Raw genomic sequence first — 27,986 nt, forward strand, 5'->3', positions numbered from 1 at the left:
CCTTTTTTTTTTAAACCCCCCTGAATGACCTCTTGATTTCCTTGATTCATTTATTGAAAGTCATCAAGTCATCATCCATTTTTTTTTAACTAATTCATTTAGAAATACTGCCTTTGTTAAACATTAAACTGTCATATATATTTTAGTCTACTTCTTTTTGTTTAATTGTTCTGTTCCTTAACCAATAGCAGATTTTAAAAACTACTGTAACCTTTAAATACTTTTAAAATGTGGTAGGGCAAATCACTCCCTGTACCTTTGCTTATCAGAAATTTTCTGGGATCTTTTCCCCTTAGCATTTATTCCTTCAGTTGTAGTTTTAAGATTATTTGTTTAAATCCCATTTGCCTCTTTTCCCCTATGCACCAAAAACGTGTTGAGTTTTAAGATGATAGATTAATTTGCAGAGTATTAATAATTAATAGCTTTAACCTTTGTGCTTAAAATTTCTAGTTAAACTTATTCTAGGACATTTTTTATTGTCGGGACAATAGAATAGTCAGGAATAGACTCTATTCTCTCTTGTATGTTTCTGGTAAATAAAAGTTATTTATAAGAAGATGGCATTTGAGAAAAAGACGTGAGATCAGGAAATGACCATGTTGCTAATAGAAGAGCCAAGTGAAAGGCCCGTGATCTGGAAGTTTGCGTGCCATGTTGGGGAAATAACAAGGAAGTCAGAGGAACTGGTAGTGTGAGCTAGGAGAGAAGCAGGAAATAAAAGGAAATGAGATCAGAGAAGAGATAGAGGTGACAGATGGTATAGGGCTTTGTGTGCACCACTGCAAGAACTTTGGCTTGTATTCCTCAAGAGCTGAGGAGCCTTTTGGAAGGTTATGAGCAGAGGACTGGCATGATCTGACTGAAGTTGTAAAGCAAGATTATACCAACTACTGTGTTGAATAATTGGAAGGAAGGGCAAGTAGGAAGACCAGCTAGGGGACTATTTAAGAAATCCCTATGAGAAAAGATAGTGATTGCAGGGTGCAGTGATATAAAGTGGTAGGTTCTAGATACATTTGGACGTTGGAGACTACAAGATTTCATGATTGGATATGGGGTGTGATAAAAAAAGAGTTTAACATGAGTCCAAGGATTTAGGACTGAGCAATTGGAAGCTGAGAAGAGTCTGAGATACCTATTAAGACATCTAAGTGGAAATGTTGAGGGGGGAGTTAAATATCAGTCTGAAATTGTATTAATTAATTTCCCAATATTGAATAGTTTTGATACCCAGGAATAAATCCCCACTTGCTCATGGTAGGTCGTTTTTATTTTTTGTGTTTTTTTTTTTAAACATTAGTAAGTTCATGTGTCCAATTTGGTATCTTGTTTCTGTGTGTTGTTTGTGTCTTTAATATGTGTATCTGTAGGATAAATTCTGGCTGTGGGTTTGTGCAAAGCAGGTGTGAATTAATTTTAAGTTAACCAAACTATCCTTCAAAAAATTCCAAAAATGTATCTCAATAAATTGTAGTAAGGTATTTTTATATACCTCTAGGTTCTGTTTATTAAACTTTGCAATTTTTCATTCAAAAGAGAGATTGGTGTTTAAAGTTATGTGTGCACATAATTTTTGTCAGGCTTTAAGCCAGAATTCTATATTTTTCTAAAAAGACTAGAATTCTTCCTAATTTCTTTATGCCAGCACCACTATTTTAATTGAATAGAAATTATCTGCTCTTTAATCTTTTTAAAGACTTCACTGAGGAAACAGTCTTGTCTGAGCCCCTACCTTTTGTTAAGGCATGCATATTGTATTCCCTGATTAGATAGAATACAAAAATACACAATATTTAAGCATTATAGAAATGCATAATGTGGAAAATGAAAGCTCTCCTTAGTCTCCTCCTCCTCATTATAACCACATCAGTGGTTTCTTACACATTTTCCTATGTTCTCCTCTCTGCATCTCTGCATATTAATGTTTTATTTGGATGACATTAATACGCCAAGACTTTTTATTTTAATTTGGCAGTTATGTGTGTCTCTGTGTGTGTGTACTCTTGTATCCTGTATCCAGTTTATCATTTAACTTGTGCTATTTTGAGAAGTTCTTACATGTTTTTATCTTTTCCTTTTCTCTTTTGTTAGGGCAGTCTTATAGTTTATCTGATTGATTGGTCTGTTCCTATCTACTCCACTCTTGGGAAGAGAAAAAAAACTCCCAAAGAACAGTTCTTAAATTTGCTGTTTCTAGCATATATTTCCTCTTTTGGTAATTTCAGCTTTTATTTTAATCTCTTTCTTAGTTTGACTTTGTTATTCTTGCCATATTCTTTTTACTCTATACCCAAGCTATTGGCTCTTGACTCAAGGGGTATGCTTTGGCCATAAAATGGAATGTTGTTCATTGCCCACTTGGAGAGCTAGTTTATTGTCATGGATTGGTTTAATGAGGAAAAAAAACATACCTCCCTTTAAAGATTTCTTATTTTGATTTTTTCACTATCTTTTCCTAATCTTTTTAATGTTTAAAGTTTCGGTGCAAGTTTTATATACTAATTAAATCCTCTCGTTCATCTACTGTATGGTCTGTGGTTTTCATCCCTGCCAATATATGCCCCTGTCTCTACCTCAAAGTGTTATTTCCCCCAGAAAGCCAGCCCTGATTAAATAAGTTGTAAGGGATATTTTTCCCAAAACAGTACCAGTTAATGTTGTCTACAGAGAAGTGTCATGTTTAGTTGGTGTAATTTCCTTTCAGCAGTACCTGCAATTACAGCTTATTAGAATTCTTTTGCTTTAGTGTAAGTTGCCCACTCTAACCTTCACAGGGCTGCCTTTGAATGCCATCCATCTATGTGGCTGCAGGGGGAGGCAGTTGGGCAATGTTGATAAAGACCACATTGTTCTCCTATTTATCTTTCTCCTGTGTGTGTCTGTGAAGGCAAACAGCTTTCAAGAGATGTCTTTGCTGAAACTGAATACAGCTCTCGCAGTTGTTACACAGTTTCGATGCTGCCATTTGTCTTTATTATGATACTATCCTTGTTCCTAGTGTTCCTTGTCATAGTGCCATTCCAGTCAAGTTCTTTCTTCTAGGACTGTGTGCTGCCCAAATAACTTTTTGTGGATTGCGATTTGGCAAATGCCAGAGACCTGTTTGTCCTAACACTAGAACCTCAGGATCCTGTATTCACCATGACTTGAAATTTTCTCCTCAAAGCAAAAAATTATAAAAATTCCATGGGTGTTTTTTGTTTGTTTGTTTTTGTTTTTGTTTTTACAGAATTAAATCTTTTAACGACTTAGATTATTTTTCATTGTGAATTTAGCTGGAGAGGTTATTTCTTATCCTGCCCACATGTATACAAAGGAAGTTTAGTGGAAATGATTTCTACCCCCTTGGAATTAATCTAACACAAAGACTATGGGTATGAACACTCACCATACCAAATTCATTCTCATCACTTAAGCATGAGCTTTGTAACAGTAGATTTTAGGCTAGGTTAAAGAGTAGCTAATGAGTTTTGTGTAGTCTAGGGAAACTTGCCACCATGTTTGAGACCACCTGAAAGTCTTTTTAGGAGAAGGTGTAAAAAGGACAAGAGAGGTGTGGATAGTTATTTATTGTTAAGGCTATTAGGTAGATGAAGTTGCTGAAGAGAGCAAGTCATGTCCCATCTAGGAATCAGGAGCCATCTTTTGCAGATGGTTGAAAACTGTCAAGGTGTGGTGGAAACATACAGGCTTTATAAAGTGTTCTCAGAAAGCACAGCTTCGGCAGCTTTCAGCTATCACAAGTTTAATACTTGGGTAAGTACTTAGGCCTTCCAGTAACTGGATTTTATCATTGAAGAAGAAGCAGGTTTACTTAATTACTCTGAGGTTAGCATGTTGGAGAAATGGAAATCTTTTAATAAATTAATCAAACTTTTTGTTAGCAGTGTCATATAGCTATGTAGACAGGGCCTTTTGCATCGTTGGGATAATGAATGGGGAGCTGGATTTTTATCAGGCACTGAATTGTTAAGTGTTGTCTGGCTCTTCACAGGTTCACCGGAATAGCACCGTGCGCTCTGGCTGTGATGTGAACCCCTCCTGTGCACTGTGTGGCTCAGGCAGTGCCAACACCATGCCTCCAGAAATCCACTACGAAGCCCCTTTGTTGGAACGCCTTTCCCAGTTGGACTGTTGTGTTCACCCAGTTCTAGCATTTCCAGATGGTAAGAAAGGCCACATAATAGACAAGTCTAATAAATGAGAATTAAGGAGTTCAAAGTGAAAGTTGTCGAAGATTCTGGTATAACTGAGGTCCTATCAAGATACTGCTGTCAACAAAATCTTCTCTTAGAATTTTGCAAATAGGATACAACAGATCCTTTGACCAGAATGTGCCACTAAAAACTTGCAGCTTGCTAAGAGAGGGTTCCCCCTAACTCTTCAAGTGATGAGGCTAGGACAGTTGCCTTCCAACCACAAGCAGCCTGGTCCGTTATACCCCATTATATCTTTTAAAATGTATTGCCTATGTGCCATGATGTAAAATAAGATAGCACTGTTCTGGAAGAATGTCTTCATATGTTGGGGGTGGGGGTTACTGTGGTCACATGACTGCTTTCCCAGTTATACATAAGCATAGATCCTCAGACTTAGCTTGTGCTGTATTTCTAAGGTTAATCTACCTGATAAGCCTCTGTGTCTGCCGAATTTCCTTTTCTACTTCCCTTTTCATAATTGTTTTTCTCCCATTTTGCAAAAGTCATTTCTTTTACCCGTAGAGAGTCTTGCTGTGGGTCTTGCCCTCCAGAGTATAAAAACCTTGGGCAGCAGGGACACCAAAGGAACCATTTCAAAGATTTCATGGCTTCTGAAGAAGCGTGGGAGTTAAGTAGAAGGAAATTTTCAATTAAAAAGTTGATGAAGTTGAAGGTATCTTTTTTTTGTTTGTTGTTTAGACTATAATCTATGGCAAGATTCTTTGCTTTTTTAAAAAATTTTTATTTTTGTTTGTTTTGTGATTATTTTTTTAGAGGGGAGGTGTAATTGTTTATTTATTTAAATTGAGGTACTAGTAGGGATTGAACCCAGGACCTTGTGCACGCTAGGTACACATTCTTCCACTGAGCTATACCTTCCGTCTTAATTTATTTTTAATTTTTTTGTTGTTTTGTTTTTTGGGGGGGGATAAATAGTTTTGTTTGTTTGTTTGTTTATATTTTAGATGGAGGTACTAGGGATGGAACCTAGGACTTGTGCGTGCTAAACATGCACTCTACCTCTGAGCTATACCCTCCCCCCAAGATTTGTTGCCTTTTTTATCACCTTAGAATAAATGTTAAGAGAATTAACAACTTATACCTGAAACTAGCATATTGTGCATCAACTATATTTAAATTTTAAAGAAAGGATTAATAACAGAAGTTAGACTGTGATTGAAATCTGAATAAGTGGGTTTAAAAGAAAGATTTCTTTTTTTAGTTACATTTACTTACATGCCAAGGTATTGATATAAATATTTTTAAAACATGTTTAGTATTCTAGAAAATACAACTGTCTGAGTTTATGATTTGTTTGAAAATTACATTTCAAATGGTGGGAGTACATGAGCAAAAATGTTAAAAACACTGCTCTATGGACTACAGGAAGTGAGTGCCTTCATAATCTGGATTCGTTTGATTGATTTTCAGACAATCTCATGATCTGGTCCAAACCAACAGAATTTAAGCATTTTGTCTTGAAACACTGTGGTTTTTTATCTATATGTTATGGCTTATATTATGGCTCTTATTTTCCATTAGTTAAATTTTAAGTGTTCTGAGGATAAGGGACCTTGTTTTTCTTCCTACTCTGTCCTTCATAGCACCTTACAGATAGTCTGTACAAGTTTTTGAAAAGAAGGTAACTGAAATAGGAGACTGAGGAATGAGAATTATGTGGGATGTAAGATTTACTTGGGGGTATGAGGGGAAAACTCAAGTTTTTGTTTTTGTTTTTGTTTGATGAGGGAGAGGTAATTGGGTTTATTTATATTAAGAGGGGGTACTGGGGATTGAACCCAGGACCTTGTGCTTGCTAAGCATGTGCTATATGACTTGAGCTATACCCTCACCCCACAAAGAAACTCAAGTTTTAGCATGAGTGGTATATTATATTTCTTAAAGGGACAGATACTAAATAATTGGGGCTTTATGGGGTATACTGTCTAGGTTTAGTGTATGTCACAACTGGACAGTTCTGCTGTTGTAGCACACAAGCAACCATAGTGTATGGCTGTTTCAATAAAACTATTTGTAAAAACAAGTATTACTAATAGCTGTCCTAGAGAATCCTGTCTTCTGTTTGACAGTTGGCCAAACATTGGATGACTATAATCCCCTCTGGTTCTTTGTTCTTCAAATGATTGAATTCTTTCTTGGTCACCTAAATCTGTAGCTCCTTCAAGCCTTATTATCAAGACTTCCTTCAACTGTAAGAAAGAGTATGGTGTAATATTCTTGCTGCCACATGACTTCTAGTAAGAGTGGAAATATTTAGGAAACTTGAAACATATGGATAGCAAGCAAGGCAGGGGTTTAGGTCAGGAGTGGTGGAACAGTAAATAAGCTTTGGAACATAATAAATGGAAAACACTAAAATACTTTCCTCTGTGCTTCAGATTCCAGAGTCATTGACTTTCTACCTTCTTTTACCATTTGGATTGTAGCTCATGTAACTTAAGATAATATTTGTATAGCATTTTATAGTTTATAGTTTATGTAGCACTTTTCCCATACTTATTTCTTCTCTCAGTAATCTTGTAAGGGGTTACTTCAGTTTTACAGATCAAGAAATAGGCTTAGAGAGGTTGTGGTTTATCTTAGGCTACGTGGCTGATGTAGATGGCTCCAGGACTCAAACCCAGGTCATCTGATACTGTCCTTTTCACTATAGTTCATGCTTGTTCCCAGCCAGGCTATTAGGAGACGCCAGCTTTCGGCAGAGAGCGCCACCAGGAAGACTCAGGAACATTTCTTGGATTACTCTTTCAGGATTACACTGTTTAATTGTATGGTGAATATGTGAGTAAAGATTCCTGAAGCCTATAGTTACGTTCTGATGCTGATAAGGTCTCCTCTGTACTTATTGAATATCAGCTGATAAATATGGTGGTTGTTCCTTTGTCAACAATATTACCATGTATAATTGTCAGTTTTTCCCACATCCCCCAATCAGATATGCCCAGACCACCTGCCTGACATCTCTTGTTCCATCATTCAGCATCTCTACTTAGAGATTCCCATTTCCTGTTAACACTTTCTGTCCTTCCAACTGCATCACATCTATAGATCTGACCACTGCCCTTAAACTTCGCCACTTCATTCCATTCCAAACAAGTGTAGGTAGCAATGAGGGGAAAAGGAAGGAAAGATATGGAACACCCCTTCTTTGGTCTTCATGATCTTCATTTCCTGCCTGCCCCTAAATACTGTCTCTCTGTGTCTTTCTGTCTGTCTCTCTCCCACCCCTTCCTTCCCTTCTCCCCTTCTTCCCTTCTTCGAGACTGAAGGAAAATATTATGTGTATTTTACTATGCTAAGTAGGCTGTATGAACATACTTGCCTATGGATAAATTAGACTTTATGTGGGTTGACTTGGGGACCTAAATTACTGTATCTAGCATTGTTCCTATCGGCATAATTTTGATTTGATCCAAATGGCTGCCATATTCAGAATGCAATCTATTTGTATACTGGAAGATTCCCAGGGCCACAAAGATACCAAGTTCCAAAGGGTGCTATTATTCTGTGTGAACAGCACCTCCTAAAGTATTGAGATTCACCCGTATATCATTGCGTAGAAAAGCAAGTAATAATGAGGACCAGCAGTCAACATAATACTGTGTGAGTTAAACATGTGCTCCAGACCTGACCTCTGGCCACTCCTTTGCAGCCTCTTCTCTAGAATATATTTAAAGATGGCAGGACTTTCAACTTTTCATTTTCATATAGTTTTACTAATATTTTCTAACCAGTTTGCATAGTTTTTTAGGATGAGAACCAATTGCAGCTCTTAATCCCAGAGTTTTGTCTCCCATCTTGACCATACCTCCACCACTCCCATTAATTTGAGGAACTATGTGTGATAACCATTTAGTACTCCAGAAGGAGGGGCTTGTTTCTTTATTACCTTACTTTAATGAAGCCAGTTAATCCTTAGCTTGAAAAGTAAAAGATGTCTAACCTTGGGGAAAAGAATGACTTAGGTTTGAGTTTAATAAGAGCACCACCTGCTGGCCATGAAGATCTGTGCTGTTTCGAGAGAGCTTGCCAAGACAATGAGCTGTATACATGAGGCTACTGCAACTTACCAGCAGGAGGAGGGAGTGAGCATTACAAAACAGCACAAGAAAGTGTGCTTCAGAAAATGGTGGAAAGTAATGAGTAAAATAGTGAAGTGAATCATGGAATATCACACCCTGGTGGGCCTGAAGTCAAGGTCTCTTTTTATTTTGTTTGAGGGAATAGTAACCTCAGATGATACTAATAATCACTTCTGTTTCCGGTCATTGACCCGATCAAGCATCTGCACCCTCCTCTCTGATGATAGCAGTTTACCACCATTACCTCTGCAAGTATAGAATGTATGAAATCCTCTTCACAGTGGGTCACTATTGTATCCTGTTCCATTTCCTGTCTCTTTCTTTGCTTGCTTTCAGGTCCTCTGTATCCAGCCTAAGATTTTTGAGCTTTAGCTCTGTGTGGATCCCAGGTGGTGTTACGTACTCAGAGCATGAACTCAGACCAACAGTTCCTAAGAGATCATTTTTATTCACTGATTGGGGGATTTAACTGAGTTTCTGTTCACTCTTATGTGAAAGCAGTTAAAATATAGCAAACTTCTAGCAAAGTGTACCAGCCTGAGTCCCTTAAATAGTTTGTTATTATCCCTAACTGCTTATTCAGTGGGTTGATAGGGTAAGTTATTCTTGATTCTGCTTAATACCTCAGGGCACAAGGTGGTGGTCTACACTTAAGCCAGCTTCCACTTGAGAGCGTTTAAATGAGGAGAGGGGATTAGGAGAGGAGTTTTAGTTGAAGAGTCATTGATTTAACGTTTGAGTTGAGAGACTCAGCAGTCAACTAGTCTACCAATAACATATAAATGTCTTTTCTCTCTTGTGCTTACTTGAATTGATTGATAGTGGCTGTCTGGATTTAATTAACTCATTAATCTTCTGAGACGGGTCTAAGGTCTTGGGGTACAATAGAAAGAGTGTTGCGATTAGCCTGTGACTGTAGCAGCAGAAGAGGGGAGAACTGGAGCATGTATGCTAGGATGTTACCAGCCCTGATCAAATCTTACTGCCTCATTTTATAGATGAAGAAGCTAACCAAGCTCAGCTAAGTGATTTGTTCTTGTTTTCTCCTCCTGCTCAGTGATGGGAACAGGACCTGAGTCCAGGGCTACTTATTTCCACCATAACCACATCCTCTCTTTTTTTCTCCCTGGCTTAATTTTCAGGTTTGGGAGCACGATGACTAGGGAAAATAAAAGGGAAAAAATGAAATCACTGTGTTTTTGTAGTCCCATTGCATAGCCTTTGCCAGGTGGGAGTAACTTTTCTGCTAACAAAGGGGGGCATCCTGGGATATAGAGGAAGTGTTCTTGAGCTGCCTTTACACCTTTGAGCTCAGCCCAACTGTCAGAATGCCTCTAGACTGCCTCTAGATGATGCTTTATTTCCTATACAGCCTTTCCCCCAACCACTCTGAATTAGAACAAAGAATTTTTATCATGAATACCTCTAAACTCAATTTTTATGGGAAGTTTTGTTTTGTTTTGTTTTGTTTGTTTGTTTGTTTTTAAGGGCTTAGGGTGGGGTCCAAGTGTTGCGAGCACAGTGAGTTCTGAAGTCCTTGGCCTGGCTGGGATCTCCCCAACTTCAAGGCTGCCAAAAGCTGACATATTTATTTTAAGGCATTGGGATAGTTGAATCTGTTTTGAAGTGTAGAAAAGAAACAATAATTATGGGAAAAAAAACTTCAGAAGACAGCACTGTTCCTATAGAGGTATCTCCTGCTTGGACATGTAACAAATACTTATTGTCACTAAAACTTTAATAGTTTTCCTAATTTGTTTCACTGATTTAAGTTAAGGATCTAGTGATCTGTGCTCCAAACTGGAAAGTAATGTCTGGTGCTGAGGCTGCTTGCCCATTGAGGAGAATCATCCTGAGAATGGAACTATTTTATTCACTTGGGAATGTGTTCCTTCCAGTCCTGAAAGGCCTAGTGTTCAGACTTGTTCTTTGAAGTGTCATGAAATTCGTGGTCTATACCATGGAAAGAAATTTTTTTGTTTTTTACACTGCAGAACTCTTTTGAAAAATATCCTGTACTCCCCAGTTCCTTGGGAATAACTTGAGATATATCAGATTTCACCTCAGAATAAAACCTCTCCATTATCTAGGCCAAAGAATAATCTCATGGTGTGGGTTTTAGAATTATACAGACCTGAGTTTGAATGTTGGTTGTTACTTACTAAACTATGTAACTTTGGACACCTAATCCACCTCCCTGCACCTGTTTTCTGTGTTTAAAGGGAACATAGTAACACTTACATCATGGAATTAATTATTACGAAAATTAAGTGATACACATTGCCAGGCACCAAAAAATGGGTTCAGTAAATGTTCATTTATTCTCCTTTTCTCTGTCCCCCACTCCTAGCTCACTTTGAGCATATATCTTCTATCCTTCCTGGGAGCCAAAACCACATTAAATGTCTAGAAAATACATTACATAGAATAAGTTAACAATTCTGAAAAAAGAAAGCATGCCATTGTTAAGTAGAGTTTGGAATGAGTTTTGAAAGATGGCAGATAGGATAACTGTGGAGAAATAGAGTCAGGAGAAAAGAGCCCAGAGCACACGCTTTTGCATAAACTCCTGTGGGGTAGGAGCTGTTACGGGGAGTTTCTTTGCCCAATTGAAAAAGGACACAGAAGTAGGGATGAGACCTGACATTGTCTGCTGGTAAATTTGGACTTGTTTTGGAATGTAGCTAAGTCGGATTTTTCCCGTCTTCCTTTAAGCAGTGGTGTTTCATTCTTTGTTGCAGTAGTGCGTGTGGACTTGGGGGCTGGGACTTTTGAGTATGTCCCAGGTAGTTAATGATGTCCAGGAGGAACTGGGAGCTAAAGAGAGATGTGCTGGTCTTCAGGTTAAAACGGACTGTGGAGGCTTTTCAGAACCCTGAAAAGAGACCTACACCTGTATCCATGTTTCAGAAATGAGACTATAAAAAAAGACAATCTAAGTTTCACATTGCCACTCGAGTTTCTAGCCAGAATAATAGAGCAAGAAATAGAAATCAAATGCATACAAATTGTAAAGAAAGTAGAACAGTCTCTCTGTAGATGACATACTTCAATGTGTAGAAAATACTGGTGACTCCACAAAAGCAGCAGAAGGTATTAATAATGCGTTTAGCAAGATCACAGGATACAGGTCACTGTATTAAAAATTATTGTATTTCTATATGCTAACAGTGAACAACTATAAATTGACATTTTTTTAAGTGCTATCATTTATAATGGCGTCAAAAAATATGAAATACTTGAGAAAGAATCAAGTTAACAAAATATGTTTAAGACCTATACAGCTGCCAAACACTGATGAGAGAAAACTGAATCCTGAATAACTAGAGAGATACACCATGTTTATGGATTGAAAGACTCAGTATTGCAGTTCTCCCCAAACTGACTAAATACCACAGCAAGCTTTGTTTTGTTTTGTCTTTCAAAAACTTAAGAAATAGACCACCTACAAGTGAAAAAGAGTCAGATTCCATCTTATCTGTGATGCAGTGGGTTTAAAGGTCCGAGAGAAAACTAGTTTTAATCTAGAAATACTTTTTCTAAAGAAATTACTCAGGCCATATTCTTAGGAAAATAAGAAAGGAAACTAAGAAAATGGAAGGATGCAGGAAACAATAGTGAACCCCCCCCCCCAAAAAAAGGTAAAAATTATAATTACGTCTAAAAGGTTAATTTGTGATATTGAATATTAACTACTCAGGTTTTAAAAGCTAGATAATCTCTAGAGGTAGGTGGTGGGGGTTGGAGGAAAGAGGAGGAAGAATGGTGAGGTTCTTATTTAGGGGACGATATAGTACTCAGTACAGGGTCTGATAAACAGTAAATGTTGAATGAATATGTCCTGATTAACAATGTTGATAGAAGTGGGTTGAAATGTTTCTGTTTCTAAAAGTAGAAATGGGGTGTTGTGTATCAATCTTTCAAACCAATAAAGTTAACAGATTTAGCAGAACACATGAACAAAGAAAAATCCATCAATCTAACAAAAGGTGTTTCAGATTTTGTTTTTGTTTAGAACTTGAAAATAAAAGGCACCTGTGACTTGCCTGTATGCGAATAAAAGAATGATCTTCAGTAAAGTTTCAGTGAACAGATCTTCAATATGACAGTGCTTGCCTGGCTGGGTCATCCTGCCACTGGGCGAATAAAAGAAGGGTGTGATATAGGTCTTACTCACTGGAGAGCTAGAGTTACTGTGAACACGCCTCACTTCAGGAGAGAGGCACCCAGAGCCCAGGTGTCTGGATTAACCTCCAGTGTTTTGTGTTTCTTACAGATGTTCCCACAAGCCTGCACTTCCAGAGCATGCTGAAATCTCAGTGGCAGAACAAGCCTTTTGACAAAATCAAACCTCCAAAAAAGTTTTCACTTAAGCACAGAGCACCCATGCCAGGCAGTCTGCCAGATCCAGCTCGTAAAGACAGGCACAAGTTGGTCAACTCCTTCCTAACAACAGCCAGTAAGTTGCAGGGGTCCAGAGAGGCCTCCGGTTACTTTTCTGTTCCTCCCATGTTCTCAGGTTACTGGGATGGCCATGGCACTGTGTCGGGGTTGGGAGTGACAAGTAATGGATATAAATCCAGCTCACAGTCTTCTTTTTTCTGCTTATCTTGGGTGCTCTCAGATGGACTTTGAAAGCCATTCCAGACTGTGTATCTTGCAGCAAGACCCAAAATGCTCAGTGAACTGCCAGTTGTGCCATGGCATTGGGTCCATCTGTGGGCAGACTATCTTCTGTAGTCTGGTGTCACACTTCTCTAGTTGAGGGCCCTGTGGGCTCCCTGGCCTATCCTGGCCATTGTGTTATTTGCTAGAAGCTTCTGTCTCAGGGGACTATCCTGCTGCCCTGGGTGTCTATCATTGGCCTAGAGAGAACTCAAGAGCTCGGAACTCAAATAAAAGATTTTTCAGAAGATATTTCACAGCTCTTTTTCTGTTCCCCTCTTCAGAGCTGTCCCATCACCAAACCCGGCCTGACAGGACCCACAGGCAGCACTTAGACGATGTGGGGGCCGTGCCTCTGGTGGAGCGAGTGACAGCGCCAAAAGCAGAGCGCTTGCTCAACCCGCCGCCACCTGTGCACGACCCAAACCACAGCAGAATGAGGTTGCGAGACCATTCATCTGAGAGAAGTGAAGGTAGGGCCAGGCCCGGCACCTCTGCCTGCATCTGCACCTTCTCAGGGCTTTCTGGGGCAGCCTGGGCTTCTCTTCATTGCCCCTAGCTTTGTCCTTCACTTTCTAGGAAGGCAGAGTAGAGGGGCCCTACTGCTTTCAAGTGCAGGTCACTCACTGCCACAGCAACCTCTGCTCCACCCCTGCCTCCTGTCAGCCAGTTTGCTTCCTCTTTTTATCCTCTAGGCTTAGAAAGCATTTCTGCCTTTACTGTGTATCGCTGGCATTCTGAGCTTATGCTAGAAGTAGAGCTGGTTGAGGTAGCCATGTATTCCTCTTTTGTGTTGACTTCTGCAGTGTTGAAGCATCACACAGACATGAGCAGCTCAAGCTACTTGGCGGCCACCCACCACCCACCACACAGTCCCTTGGTGCGACAGCTCTCCGCCTCATCAGACACCTCTGCACCCACCAGCTCCAGCCCACAGGTCCCAGCCAGCGCGTCTGTAAGTACCTGCGTGAAGTTGGCAGGGCAGTTGCAGAGGGCAGCCCCTCTGCAGTTACAGCTCATTCAAGTGGGTCCAAGGACGGTGTAGAGTGTGGGCTTTGAGGGCCAGGATGGTTATGGGGACTCAGCTCGTCACGACATATGTGTTATGTTTAAGTCAAAGTGGTGGTATATGATCTTTTGTTACATTGCTTTCCTTGAGTTGTTTTTCATAGTGGAGATGGATCTGAGCTGAGCAGACTCTTAAGGTGATCTATGATTATTCAAGATCTGCAAGGCTGAGTTTCACACAGGACTCAACAATACTATGACTAACCCAGTTGGTCCAAGAAGTAAACATGAGAGGAGGGTTGTAAGAGAGATACGCCTGTGGGCATCGGAGACCTTTGCTTTCCTTTTTTTCACTCTTCTGGGACGTGGAGCTGAAGTCCTGAGAATAAGCAGCAGATGGACTTGCTAGGGCACCTGCAAGGGAAGGGAGATGCAGAGCCCATGTTTTTCCAGGTGTACAGAGCAGAATTACAGATCCAACAGGCCACCCTGGCAGTACTGATGTGTCGTGCACTCATAATGGCAGGCTATCTGCCCCCATCACCTTTTGCAGCACCTCCCTCCACCCTATAGGCTGTTTGCATGAGCATTCCAGACACACATTCCCAGTAATATCATTCTAATATTTTAGTTCCTTAGTGTGTACCTCCTTGAACACATACACCTGTAGCTGCTTTGTGCTCACTGAAGAGTCCTTTATATAGGAGTTATAATAGTAATAGTGGTGATAGTAATAATAAAATGCTATGAATGCTATTGTGTCAGTACTTAGTGCTTTATATGTGTTACCTCAGTCAGTCCTGTAACGCCCTTTGAAATGTAGGTGGTATAAAAGATTCCCATTTTGTTGGCAGGGAAACTGAGGTTTTCCAAGGTTAAGTAAATTGCATAAGGCAAGGCGACTTGTGAGGGTTATAATTGTGATTCAAACCCAGGCAGTCTTGACTGCAGAGCCACCTCCTGCCATCACGCCGCGCACTGTGAGCCTGAGGAGGGGAATTGCCGAGGTGACTCAGGCAGGTGCTTTGAAGCCCCCTCAGAGCTTACGTTGAGAAACTTCTAAGCCCGCAAAATGTGCTCAACTAGACTTCTGTGAAAAGGTGGGAATTCACATTGTTCTGTCTTTGCTCTTAAAAATCAGTCTTTTCCAAAAGACCTCCTTGTTCCTCCCCCTTATTCACCTCCCATACTTACAAATTTTATCTTAAAAGGTATGTAGTATCTATCACAAACAGTGATCCATTAGCAGGGGGTCTCAAAAAACCAAAAGGTTTCAAAGAGACTAATTCTGATAGAAGATATTCTCTGAGATCCAGGACTTGTTGAGACTTCAGTATGTTCTCACCTGCCAGCCCTCATCTGTCTGGAGAGTGTAAACTTAGGCCTGGATCATTTGAAATTTTCATAATTATTTAATGAGTACAAAGTTAGTATATAGCACTATGCTGCCCCTAAAACTCTTGCTGCCATTTTTTTTTAAATAGTCTGGATTTATTAATAGGAAGGAGGGTGATAAGCCAGATAGTTAAAATAAGGTAGAGAAGCTAGAAGACACTGGAGAAATGATGGGGGAGGAGAGGAAAGGGGTATGTGTGGCAGTTTTTCCCAAAAAAGCCAGTGGATGCATCAGAATCACCTCTGAAACTTTTTTTTTTTTTTTTTTAAATGCACTCATTTTGCTTCTGATGTGCAGACAGGTTTGGAAACCACTTTCCATTCCCAGCACCTGCCCTCCATTTCTGGCTCTAGACAGGAGAGAGAAGTTGGATTAGACCAAATGGGTGCCTGATAGAACTGGGCGATCTAGATATAGGATGGGTACTCGAGCCTATTGAACCCCACTACCCACTCCTGTCTCTTTGACTTGAAGATACTAACATTAGGCTGCTATAACATCAGGCCCAAGAAGATTCAGGGAAAATACATACACATTTCTACCAGCAGTCTCACATTCATTCTTGAACAAGGTACAGGGAAAGCTGTCTCTTAAGGCTTCTTTCAGGTTCTTGTAGTGGGATGTGTAAGGTCAGCAGAGGTGACAGAGGCCTCTGGGTATGAGGTCACTAAACCTCAGCTGCAGAACTCAGCCAGGCAAGACTTGTGGACATCTCTTCATCTCTTTTAGGGTAACTGGTTAACCTAAAACCTGGGCTGACCACCCTTGGTGGTTTGGGTTTGAATGCAGCCTCTTAGGTGTTTGCAGCTGTATTGTCGCCATGGCAGCATGTTTGTCATCCCACTGTTTCCCTCTGGCCTCCCACAGCTCAGTTGCCAGTCTCTCTGTTTCAGGGCAGGGTGTTTGCTATCTGGGCACAGGCACCTTGTGGACTTGCCCCTCCATCTAAGAAACCATGCCCTTTGGCTCCCAGCTTTATTCTTCCTCTGATCTCCCAACTGCTGCAGATGCCCGCCTCCTCCTCTGATATGGATCCTTGTTAGTCTTTCTCCAGGAGTGTGAGCTATAGACAGCCAGGTCCTCTTCGTTCGTTTCCCTCCACTCACCTCCACTGATACAGCTAGAAAGCTCTCAGCTCTAAATCACGTAAGGACTGAGCAGATGGTGGGTACAGATTTAGCCGAAGAGTTCAGATCTACAAGGAGGAGATGCTTTCATGACAACCAGGGTTAGATGATCTATTGAGCTGGGCCTATCCTTTGGGCATCTTTCAGGTTAAGGGGATTCATCTTTTTAACTCAGGCACCACTAAGCTTAATTGTTGCTTTTAGGAGCTACCTGCGTCTACGTTGTAGACAGGGATAAAAGGGGGAGCAGATGGGAGGATTTAATAGGGGGGAGGGAGTAGTAACAGTATGTGTAGAGGAGTAGGAACCACAGCAGTTGACTCAAGGCCCCAGGACACCCATCCATGTACAGTTCAACAGAAGTGTCTTCTCATGTGAGCCCATGAAGAAAGAGGTGGCCAGTAAGACCTGTGCATAGGAGATATTGAGATATTCCTCAGGATCACCTAGTATTTCTCCTGAGAACTTTGTCTTTGCGGGACCATCTAGGTGCAGGCAGCTGCTACTGTCCCTGCCCAGGCCCCACCCAAGGACCCACATGTCTGGTTATCTGTTATCCTGTTTTAAATCTCAGATGTATGATTTGATGTTTGTAGAATTGTTCCTCCCTTTTAAACTTCACTTTGTCTTACAGCAGCCAGTAAGGAGGAGAAGGGGAGAGAGTTCATTCGATATTAACAACATTGTCATCCCAATGTCTGTCGCCGCAACAACCCGTGTAGAGAAACTACAATACAAGGAAATCCTTACTCCCAGGTAGAGGCTCTAGATAATCAGCTCTTCTCCCTGTTCTTCCTGTTACTGCCCCTTTTCCCTCTTCTCTCATCACTGAGCTTTGGGCCCTAACCTTAGGCTTTTTTTCTCTTTAAGAGGAAGACTACCTGATCAGAGTGAAATTATTTCTGTATGTAATTCCCATTATGTGAGCATGAGCCAGACCACAGGGCAGAAACTGGCTTAAGACGTTTTGTTTGATACATAAAATATGTTTTAAAATACTGAATTTGTTGTCAGCATCAATGTAGGATTTCACATACGAATCTTTATTTCCAGCTTTTGTTGACAAATCAAAAGATTGGGCAACCCTGTATACGCATTCGCAAAATGTAGCAATCAGCTGGTGCTGAGTAATGCTAGTCCTCTTTAAACAAGTTCTTTTGCTTGAGTTTGTAAGTCTCCCAGCTCTAGTTCCACCCTCAGCCTGCTTCCCCTGTTTCTGGCCCCTTGTGGGCATTTGAGTCTGGGGTCTCTCATGGCGGCCTCCAGGGCTGAGAGGCCCAGCAGAGAGCAGAGTCACTCCAAGTGCAGGGCTCTCGGGCTTTTGCAGACGTATTTATTCTGCCCCAGGCTGCTTGCCATCTCATGATTGTCTCTTCCTGGTTTTGCAGTTGGCGAGAGGTTGATCTTCGGTCTCTGAAGGGGAGTCCTGATGAGGAGAACGAGGAGGTAACTGCATGATCATTCCCTCTGAGAAGAATACACACGTACACACACACTCACACAGGTGCACACGCCTCAGGACCTGTGGGTGTCAAGTGCAAGCCCGTCGTATTCCTGTGCTGACCAGGGAGAACCTAGTATGGGTGGGGCTGCTTCTAGATTTTGTCTCCCTGGAGGAAAGGGGATCATTGAAGGTACTCTGTTGCAGATCGAGGACCTATCTGATGCAGCCTTTGCCGCCCTGCATGCCAAATGTGAGGAGATGGAGAGGGCTCGGTGGCTGTGGACCACGAGTGTGCCACCCCAGCGGCGGGGCAGCAGGTGATGGGGCAGTGGGGCAGGCGCAGGCTCCCAGCGCCTGTGGAGGGAGGGTGAACGGGGAGTTTGGGCCCTAACTGTGTCTGTGGAGTTGCCACTGCCTCTTAGTTGCTCTGCATCTTCATTCATTGGCGATGGCTGAGAATGCAGAAGTTCCTTGGTGTCTGTTGGAACTCATGAGCATCCTTGCTCAGTGGTTACTGTCCAATTCTGACAAACTCTAGTGATCTCCTGGGCTCCAGGAGCAAGCTGCCTATGGCATTTGGAGGCCCCACCACAAGTTCACCTTCTTTGGACAGTGGAGTGTGGTTTTGTGGTGCTACTTGGAAGAACTGTCCTACCCTGTCTCCCTTTATTAATAACAATGAAGAGCCCTCAGCGTTCTCAAGTACAAAGATTTAGGGCTCTTGTTTTTGCCTTTTTCTTTGCATATGGTTTTCAGAGTCTGGACTATCCTGCTTACCCTGTGAATCCACTGGGCACTGTGCCAGGGATTGGCCCCCAGCATTGTTCAGCCCTGGTGTTTTCTCGGGATGATAGGCGTACACAGTTCTCAGACGTCATGTTGTGTATCTGCCTATGCACAGTGGTGGGGGGAAGTGAGGGATTTGTAGTTCCTAGGAAAGAACTGTTGGTGTCAGCCTACCTCAGTACCTCTGGTCGGGATGCTTCTTTCATGCCACCTCCCCATCCCCGTCCGTTACAAAAATAAACATGTAAGAAATTCCCTATACCCAGGCACTAAGGTTTGCACTTGGTGTACAGGTCTTACAGGTCATCAGACGGCCGGACAACCCCCCAGCTGGGCAGTGCCAACCCCTCCACCCCCCAACCCGCCTCCCCTGATGTCAGCAGTAGCCACTCTTTGTCAGAGTTCTCCCACGGTCAATCCCCCAGAAGCCCCATTAGCCCAGAACTGCACTCGGCCCCCCTCACTCCTGTGGCTCGGGACGCTCTGAGACACCTAGCCAGTGAAGACACCCGTTGTTCCACACCAGAGCTGGGGCTGGATGAACAGGTGAGAATACTGCCTTTTCATGGGATTGGCGGGTGGCAGGGAACTGGGGGACAGTACCTGCTCAAGATGGATCTTCATTTTATGAACTCCTCTCTCCTCTTCCTCCCCCCGACCCCCATTTTGAAGGGAACAAGGGGCTGAACTTGAAATTGACTTTCTGAAGGTACCATGGAACTAGCTGTTGTTAAAGGGTGCCCACTCCATGAAAATCCTTCCCAAACCTCCCCAGGAACTCTAGAGAGAGAGAGAGACTGGTCGTAGACTCCAGTCCATGTGTTTTGGGGCAGGGCCTTGGAGCAGGAGATAGGCTGGGACTTGGTCTTCACTAAGGCATCTTGTCTGCCCACAGTCCGTCCAGCCATGGGAGCGGCGAACCTTCCCCCTGGCGTACAGTCCCCAGGCAGAGTGTGAGGACCAACTGGATGCGCAGGAACGGGCATCCCGCTGCACTCGGCGCACCTCAGGCAGCAAGAGTGGCCGGGAGACAGAGGTGGCACCCACTTCGCCTCCCGTCGTTCCCCTCAAGAGTCGGCATCTGGCAGCAACAGTCACAGCCCAGCGTCCAACTCACAGATGAGCGGGATTCGAGAATCTAAACAGACTCACTAACTATTGGCATTAAAGCTTCAGAAATCTCTGCGTTTGATATTCAAACATCATATGCCGAAAATTTTCACAGTTTTTAGTGAATTTAAGGAATTTAGATTCTACTTTGGTATTTTTTTCTTGTTTTGATTTTTGTTTTGTTTTTGTTTTGGTTTCCATGTTTTATTGTCACACACCTGAGCACTTCCTCCAGTTGGCAAACAGAAGTTCAGGATAAGACCCTGCTGGCCTGGTCCTGGCACATCCTCTGCACTGTTGAATCACTGGACTTAGCGATGTTGGATGATCGCCCCTCTCCCTCACACCTGTGGGCAAGGTGGGACAGCCAGGTGGGCAGAGGGAAGGGAACCTCCAGCTCGGCGTCGCTACCTGAGGTTAGGGTGGGACAGGGCAGCATGCTTTGGGCTCTTGCCCTCCCAGCAGGGTCCCCTTGGTCGTCTTTGTGCTAGAGCACCCCTACCAGAGCCTCGTGGCTGGAACTGCCAGCTGTTCTCACCCAGCTCTCTGCTGACAGGATGGCTTCCCCTTGTCACCCAGATCTTGGAGACCTATTTGGGTTTCCTCTGCATTTGGTCATCCCTGTTTTGACTCCTTAATTGGAGTAACCTGGCTGCGGCTGCTCAGGTCCCCGTCCTGCCCCTTCATGCCCTCTCATCCGCTCCCCCACGCCACACACACACCAGTCTTTCCACCTGGAACGTTTTTACCACCTATCCTAGTCTATCAAGGTAGGGCTAGGATTACTTAACCTCTGTTCCCACTCCTCTGCAGACTCAAGGGGCTCTGGGACATGAGCAGCCATCTCCCCTGTATAATTCTGTTTTCACTGACCGAGCCATTGGGTCATGTTTCCTCCCCATCCAGTTCCCTGTCAATGTCAATCAGATCCTTTTTCCAGCTCCCCTTGCCTGTGGAACACTGTCTGGTCCTAGCTGTGGTTCCCATCACTCCCCCATCACCCCCCTGGGTTAACCTTGTGCCTGTTTCATGTATGATCACATCACCAAAAAGGGGGGCGGGGGGGCAATAAGGACTTTTTTTTTTTTTGCCATTTTTTTGTAATCATATAAAAATAGTAAACAAACTGCTTAATGGTTGGGGTTTTTTCACAATTTTCAACATTAGTGAATTTTTTTTGATTCTGTTTGCAAGTTAAAGGGTTTGTCATTGTTTCTTTAAAAAACAATAATGCACCATATCCCTATGCATAAAGTGCTTCTTCTATTTATAAGGTTGAAAATTCTGAATAACCCTTTTAGCATTGTAAAAAAAAAAAACAAAAACAAAAATGGAAAAAAAAAACTTGTATTTTGTAAATATTTTCTTTTCCTGCTTTGAGCTGTGTATTGGCAGCGAGATATGTAGCTGTCTTTGTTCTATAGAAATGCTTTTCTTCAGAGAAGCTGATCTTTGTTAATGTCTTGATTCTGTTCGCAAAGCACAGACTAGTGCTTAAAAAAAAAAGGAAGGAAAAAGTCAAAAAAAAATAATAAAAAAAAAAGTTACAGAATGCTGTATGCCAGGCCCTTCTTGACACTGGACATGGTAATGGTGGCAGCTGAGGAGCCGGCCCTGGTGGAGCAGTTCTCTGTGCCCTCTGACTTGCCCCGAGCCTGGAGAGTCTTCTGCCTTCTGGGCGCCTGGCAGGGTCCTCTGATTATCACCAGAGAGAGGGCGTGGTGGTTTTCACAGGAGGAGGAGATGAGGGATGCCAGGAGGAAGCGGTCTGTGTAAAACACCTGCTTTTTCTTTTTGTTGGATGTAAGTGATTAATCCATTGCTCTTAACGTTTTTTCCTTTACTGAGGCCAGCAGTGTGACATTTTAATGGATATTTCACCCCCTTTCTGGGATTGAGGTCATTGAGAAAGTATATACTTTGCATGGAGCCTGAACCAGCATCTTTCTTCTGAGGAAGCTAAGTGCTTGTCTTTGTACAAGATGAGTCAGTGGGTAGGCCCGGTTCTCTCTTTACTTTTTTTCCTTTCCTGGCAGTCAAGTTGAAACGGCCAGTGAGGCTGCCTGTCTGGTTCTGAAAGCCCCGAGTTCTTAAGTAGCCTTTCTCTTTGGCTGCCCTGTTGCTGCTTCTGGAGTGGCAGTTAAGATCTGCTCTACTTAAGTCTGCAGTGGTTAAAGCACATCAGGAAAAGCTGAGAAAAGTAAATATTTTGAAATTTTGTGTGAAAAAGGGTTCAGTGTTACAACCTGGACCTAATTACTAAGGAACAGTAATTAATATGATGGGTTCTGTTCTGTTTGCCTTTGTGGCATTGCTGGGGGCTATCTGGTACCCCTGTCTTGATGTAGCAGACACACTCTCCAGTCTGTAATAAGGCTCCGAGAGGAAGGCAGCTGTGTATCCTAGAAGGCAGCTAAGCTACCCATACAGCTGATTGGCCTAACATTCTGCTTCAGCCCCAGACCTCTAGGCTATTTTCCAGGGACAGAAAGGTCTCACACAGCCACCCCAGCCTTCTAAGGTATGGGTCTTACAGACTTGAGTGCAGCCTTGTGAACCCAGTACAAGGGTACTGCCCTTTGAGGTGGACCAGGGAGGCTTGCCAGCACCACGATGGGAGAATCAACGGAAAGTCTAACGAGTCTGAGAGCTCTCCTTTCTCTTTCAGGGCCCCAAAGCCAGGTGGTAAATCCTGATGCGCAGCTTTTAACGATATTGGTGTTCCTGAGCTAAGATCTCTCAGGCTGGGAAAGGACTTGGAAATCATACATCCTGTATTATTTTCTGGTCCTCTGAATCCATGCACAGAGACCTTATTTAATCAGAGTAATAACTTTATTTCCAAATTCACTTATACAGCAACAGTGTAAATCATTTGTTAAAACACACAATACACCATATGGACATTCACAGACAGGAAGCTAAGCTAAGATGGTTTCATGTCCCTCCCCCCACCCTCAAAATTACCAAAGAAATCATGGGACTTGCAAGTGCCAGAAATTGTCCTGCCCAACACTGCAAATGCACGGAGCTCAGTCCATTAGGAGGTGAGACCCTGGGTCAGTGCCCAGGGTAACCCTTTTCAAAGCTCAAGAGAAACCAGAAGTCTCTTGAAGCTACAGATCTGTAGATGGGACAAGCTGATGACCACCTCCACCTCTGCCCTCATCCCCACCTCCTGGCTTTCCTTGAGGGACAAAGATAAAAGGGTGAAGAGATCTTGGCAGCTGCTAGAATTATTGGCTGTGTGTCCAGAGCTGGTGGGAAAGGTGACATGGAGGTGCCAACGACTTAGAGGAAAGGATGCCAGCATATTTGGAAGGCATGATTGTGGGCTTGGGACCCTGCAAAGGGGCAGCGGGCCAGAGCAACCATATCTCCAGATTCCTCCACAGGCCTCACTGCCTGCACCTGGCTGGGAAGGAGATGGGAACCAGCTGGCAGCCTGTTGCACCCGTCAGTGAAAAGCTGAAATCCCAAGGACCTCTAGCACATGTGGTTGAAATCATGAAAAGGGTTGCAAGGCCACTGGAACTGGCATTGCCAGTGGAACTGCTGCACTCCGAGACCCTCCCTTTGCCCAGTGGTAACTATCTTACAGGGTCCTCCCCCCACCCCACCCCCAGAGCTCAACAAGCAACTGCAAAAGGATACAGTCTCACCATTGAAGTCAATTTAAATGGAACTATGGCTAAAGTGAGTGGAGAGCGTGAAGGAACCGGGTATATAGCATATCCTATCTAGCCCACCCAAGGGACACTGGAGGAAAAGGGGGTGGGGAAGTGCCCAGCCCTGGGGGGATTGTCCTCATTTTAGGTTATAAGCCAGCAGCATTCCTTTGCAAACTCCCTGCCAGCACTGACCTGATCAGCCTAAACTGTGATCTTTAGGCTGATCCAGATAGCCCACCCAATGGGAGACTCCAGAGACCGCAAAGTACTGAAGAGCAGGGCACAAACCACAGGATGAGGTGCAAGAAGAAACGCAGCCGAAATGGGTGGCAGTAATGGGCCGCATCTCTCAACAGCTACCAAACCTTGACACCACCTTTCCTTTCTCTTCCTCAGAACCCTCCTAAAAGCAGCTGGGTCTCAGGACAGAGGAGAGCCTCACAGTGGGAAGGTTTGGGCCCAGATGATCCCTTGCATGGAAAGCTCTAGCGGCAAATGAAGCCTTCAGCCCTGGACTCCTACCACCCAACCTTTCAGGGTTGCCTTTAACCATACCCAAATTGGATGTGGCAGAACTGGGCCTGAGGCTGATTTTTTGTTTTTAAACAGCAGATTTCTACAAAGGCTGCTTCCCTTTCCCCATGGCAGGAGATGGGACTGGTGCAAGGTCAGTGGGGGCTCTGGCCAAGACTTTGGAAATGGTATCTCCTGACTTGTCACCCTTCCTCGTTCAGGCAGCTCAGGCCCCAGGAGCCGGTCCAGGGCAGGCAATCCATCCCAATCCCTGCTGTGGTCGTAGAGCCTTAGGTGAGGAGGTCTGGGCCATCCTTCCTGAGGGAGAGCTTGGAGCTGGACCCCAGGCTGAGGGGTGGGCTGTAGACCTTTCCACAGCTGGCGCCCATGATGCAGGGAGCTAGAAGACCCTCTCTCAGTGTGGCTGTGGGGCCCAGAGAGCACCATCTTCATGCTGCAAACCAGGCCAGCCATAAGACACACCAGCCTCTGCCTGACAATGGGGAGCCCTGGGGGCGGGGAGGGGGCACCGTAGCTTCTGTCCTCCCGTGCTTCAGGCCTGCTTCTCAGCTGAGGGTTCTCAGATGTCAGTCTGGTCTCTGTTGGGTCCCAGGTGCTGATGAAAGCCTTTCAAAAATTGAGAGGCCCCACCGGGGAGAGCCACGCTGGCCTTCCGGAGCTAAGTCCCAGGGGGCGGTGAGAGACATCTAGGAACCTCATGAAGGTGGGTTAGAACCTCTTTACAAGCATTTCAAGATACATGCGTCCTTTTTTTTTTTTTTTTTTCTTTTTTTCTTTTTTTTTTCCTTTTCACTATCATAGTCACTCTGGTGAATCCAGGCATAAACAGACAAATCCGACTACAACACGACAGGGTGCAGACGGGGAGGGGAGGGCGACATCTATGTATATGTTCAGCTGCTCCAGTAGGACAGACAGCATTGCTTCCAGCTGGGACTTGGGGGAGAACCATTTCCGAGGGGGCACGTTCCCCTTTTTGTGGTGTGGAGGGCTGGTTATGTGCACTGGGGGTTGAGCAGCAGCTGGGCTCTCACAGGCTGGCAGTCATAAGCTGTGGGGGATGGTGGGAGTGTAGTCCTGTCCTGGGGGTCTTGCCTACCTGTGCCAAGGCCATCTCTTGCACCCAAGATGGCCAACCTGCAGTCAGCACAGGAAGGAGACCAGGCCTCTGGGAGGAAAGTCTCTCCAAGTCAACAGGGCATAAACATCCAGGGTCGTTGCACACCCCACCACCCCGGCCGGCTCACACCTGTGATGGGGGGGTTGGGGCGGGGGACTGAGTAAGGGCATCAGGTTCATTGCCAGGGACACGCCAGCTGGATGATTGGAACTTAGACTGAGACTGAGGTTCCCCCACTATGTCTGGACTTTGCCTCCCACTTTACTCTCCCCCTTGGTTTAGAGTAAGTGCCTCTGCATCTAAATAATGTCCGTTACTGAGAAGCAGGGGTGGTGAGGCTAGGAACTCAGGACAGTGTGACGAGGGGTACAGGCAGTGACTGGGCTCCGCACGGCAGACACAGGCATGGCGGGGGCAGACAGGTGGCTGCGGTGGCCGTGGGAGAGAGGGGAGGCTCAGGATTCACCTCCCTGACCCCCACACACTCCAGAGATGCCAGAGGCCCAAACTTGGGAAGAGGCGGATATCTCCCAAGAGGCACAAGTCCTTACAAAGAGAACTGGTTAGCCCTGAAGTCCCAGATCTGTGAGGTGGCCAAAACCGTGGCTGCAGTTCCAACCCTCAGAACTCAATAAACAGGGTTTCCGTGGGGCGGAGGGAGGCCCGTCAGCCTAGGACCCCGCCCTGCAGGGAGGGAGGAAGAGGCCACCAGCACTCAAGCAGGACTTGAGTGCTACTCAGAGGATATCCAGTAGGTCTCAGAGGAAGTGATCCACTCCTGCCAACCTTTCTCCTCCTGCTCACTGTCCCTTCACGGCGTGGGGGGATTGGAGCCCCTCTCCCACAGACCGCCCTCCAGAGGGTGGCACTGACCCGCTGCAGGAAGGGAGGTCACTTGGTCTGTTTTCTGCTGCCTTTCCAGGCAGAACTCAGGGCCTCTCCCCTATGCCCTTCCTTGAACACCTCCCCCTGCCCGCCCCCCCTGCCCGGCCCCTGCAGCAGCCTCTCCGGGGCCCTCTCCACCCCACCCTGTCCTGCTCCAAAGGTTGCCCTGTGCCTATGGCTCCAACGCACCAAGTTTCAAGTCCTTTGTTGCCGCCGCTGCCTCTGTGGCACCCCCAGGATGGGGCCCAAGGAGGGGTGCCCCCAGTCCCTTGAGAGTCCCAAGAAGCAGCTTTCAGAGCCTCTCCTCCCTCTTCTACTCAGAGGAGGAAAAAAAGAGAATCAAAAGTAATTGCCCGAGGAAATTCTGGGTGTGGCCATCTTTTTAAATGTTCTTAAAAATATTTTATTATTATTGGCCCACCCATCAATTTGGAAAGATGAAATTTGCTCTTATTCCCATCACTGATTTGGAAGTCCCGAGCCAGAGCTGAGCGACAAAGCAGGTTAAGTGATTAACCGATTAACCGATCTGTGAGGAGCAGCTGGGGGAAGGCAGAGGGCGAAGGGCCAGATCATTATTATTTTTTTTTTCCACACTCTCTCACTCTCTTCTCTCCACGATTACTGACCGCCCCGGGGGCCCGATCACAAACCCTGCTTGGCCAGGGAGGCGGACACCTCGTCGGCTAGCGTGGCGAGCTGCGGCGAGTCCACCAGGTCGATGCTGCCGGTGGAGGAGACATTGCTGAGGTGCCGCGGAGATGTGTCCCCCGACACCACAGGCGACTTGTACACGATCTCTGCCCCGTGGTCTGTCTTGGCTTTGGCGTTCTCGCGGAAGGTCAGCTTGTGGGTTTCGATCTGCGAGAGGAGGGACAGGAGGGTGAGCCAGAGACAGAAGGGAGGCCCTGACAGCCAACCGGCCTTGGGTGGGAGGGAGCCATGATGACCCCTACGGTTTCATCATTTTCCAAAAGCTAAGGCTTGTGCAGGGTCCTGCTTACCTCCCAGCCAGCCACCCAGTCCCCTTTCCAGAGGCAGTGACCCTTGTGAGTTTCTTGCTACCTTTCCAGAGAAATGCCGCACATGCAAATGTGTGAGTATAGAAAAAAAAAATACATATATGTTAATACATATGGTAACAATATCCACATGCTTTGCACTTTTGTTTTTAGATTTAATACCTTCCTTTATCAGTACATAATTCCCTCACGCTCATTGACTGCTGTGCAGTTTTCCATCACAGCAGATGTACCAAAATGTATCTACTCCCCTGTGGGTAGATATTTAGGTTATTCCAGTCTTTTGATCTCACAGACAATGCTTTGCATAAGTAACCTTGGATAACTTTGTACCGAATTTCATTTCACACACGTACTATAAGTGTATCCCAGAAGTGGAATGGCTAGTATGTCAAAAGTCATGCGCATTTTACTTTAATACACACACACTGCCAAACTGCCAATGCAAATGGAGGAGGGTCTAAAGTAGATTAAGGGACGTGCCCAGAGCCCCTGCCGTCCAGCTGTGAGCCACACACAGTCCTCCCCTTTGCCGGTGACTGATGATGAGGCTGGAGAGGGTAGAAGCTGGGGGCAGCACTGGCAGGTGTACTAGAGAACGTGATGCAACAAAGCCCTTTTTAAAGTAGAGAAACGATGACTGGGAGGTCTTACTAGCTCCAAAGGACACCTGGGAAAGTCGGAAGCAGAAAGCATTGGCTAGAGCTGCCAGGAGTACATAGTAATTCTCTCCTGATGAGCCCTGAAGTGGTGGACACAGTAATTCTCCAACCTTTTTGCGTCCTGAGACCTCCCTGAGAATCTGGTGAAACCAGAATAATGTGTACACATGCCTGCATGCTCTCACACACATTACAACTTCTCCACACAATTTCAGGAGTCCCTGGACTCCAGGTAAAGAACCTCTATTGCA

General features: G+C 44.4%; 2 protein-coding genes across 7 annotated transcripts in view; one reads left to right on the forward strand and one right to left on the reverse strand.

Moving 5' to 3' along the window:
* Nucleotides 1-21,393, forward strand: part of KANSL1 (KAT8 regulatory NSL complex subunit 1) — a 164,403-nt gene extending 143,010 nt beyond the window's left edge. For 3 of the 4 annotated variants that reach the window (XM_031468785.2, XM_010981734.3, XM_031468784.2), the window contains 9 exons: nt 3,998-4,169; nt 12,582-12,764; nt 13,255-13,443; nt 13,777-13,925; nt 17,136-17,257; nt 17,890-17,947; nt 18,150-18,262; nt 19,025-19,277; nt 19,627-21,393. In XM_031468785.2, the coding sequence (XP_031324645.1) occupies nt 3,998-4,169; nt 12,582-12,764; nt 13,255-13,443; nt 13,777-13,925; nt 17,136-17,257; nt 17,890-17,947; nt 18,150-18,262; nt 19,025-19,277; nt 19,627-19,854 (1,467 nt within the window). In that variant the 3' untranslated portion in view covers nt 19,855-21,393. Of the gene's footprint in view, nt 1-3,997; nt 4,170-12,581; nt 12,765-13,254; nt 13,444-13,776; nt 13,926-14,913; nt 15,079-17,135; nt 17,258-17,889; nt 17,948-18,149; nt 18,263-19,024; nt 19,278-19,626 lie in introns of those variants that run through there. The other variant, XM_064495704.1, reaches the window with a different exon arrangement.
* A 1,261-nt stretch (nt 21,394-22,654) lies between these two features.
* Nucleotides 22,655-27,986, reverse strand: part of MAPT (microtubule associated protein tau) — a gene marked incomplete at its 5' end in the record, with an annotated part of 35,183 nt that continues 29,851 nt past the window's right edge. For 2 of the 3 annotated variants that reach the window (XM_064495706.1, XM_064495705.1), the window contains 1 exon segment: nt 22,655-26,912. In XM_064495706.1, the coding sequence (XP_064351776.1) occupies nt 26,697-26,912 (216 nt within the window). 3 annotated transcript variants of the gene reach the window in all.

Source organism: Camelus dromedarius, chromosome 16 (genome assembly GCF_036321535.1).
Source record: "Camelus dromedarius isolate mCamDro1 chromosome 16, mCamDro1.pat, whole genome shotgun sequence".
NCBI classification, from domain to species: domain Eukaryota; kingdom Metazoa; phylum Chordata; class Mammalia; order Artiodactyla; family Camelidae; genus Camelus; species Camelus dromedarius.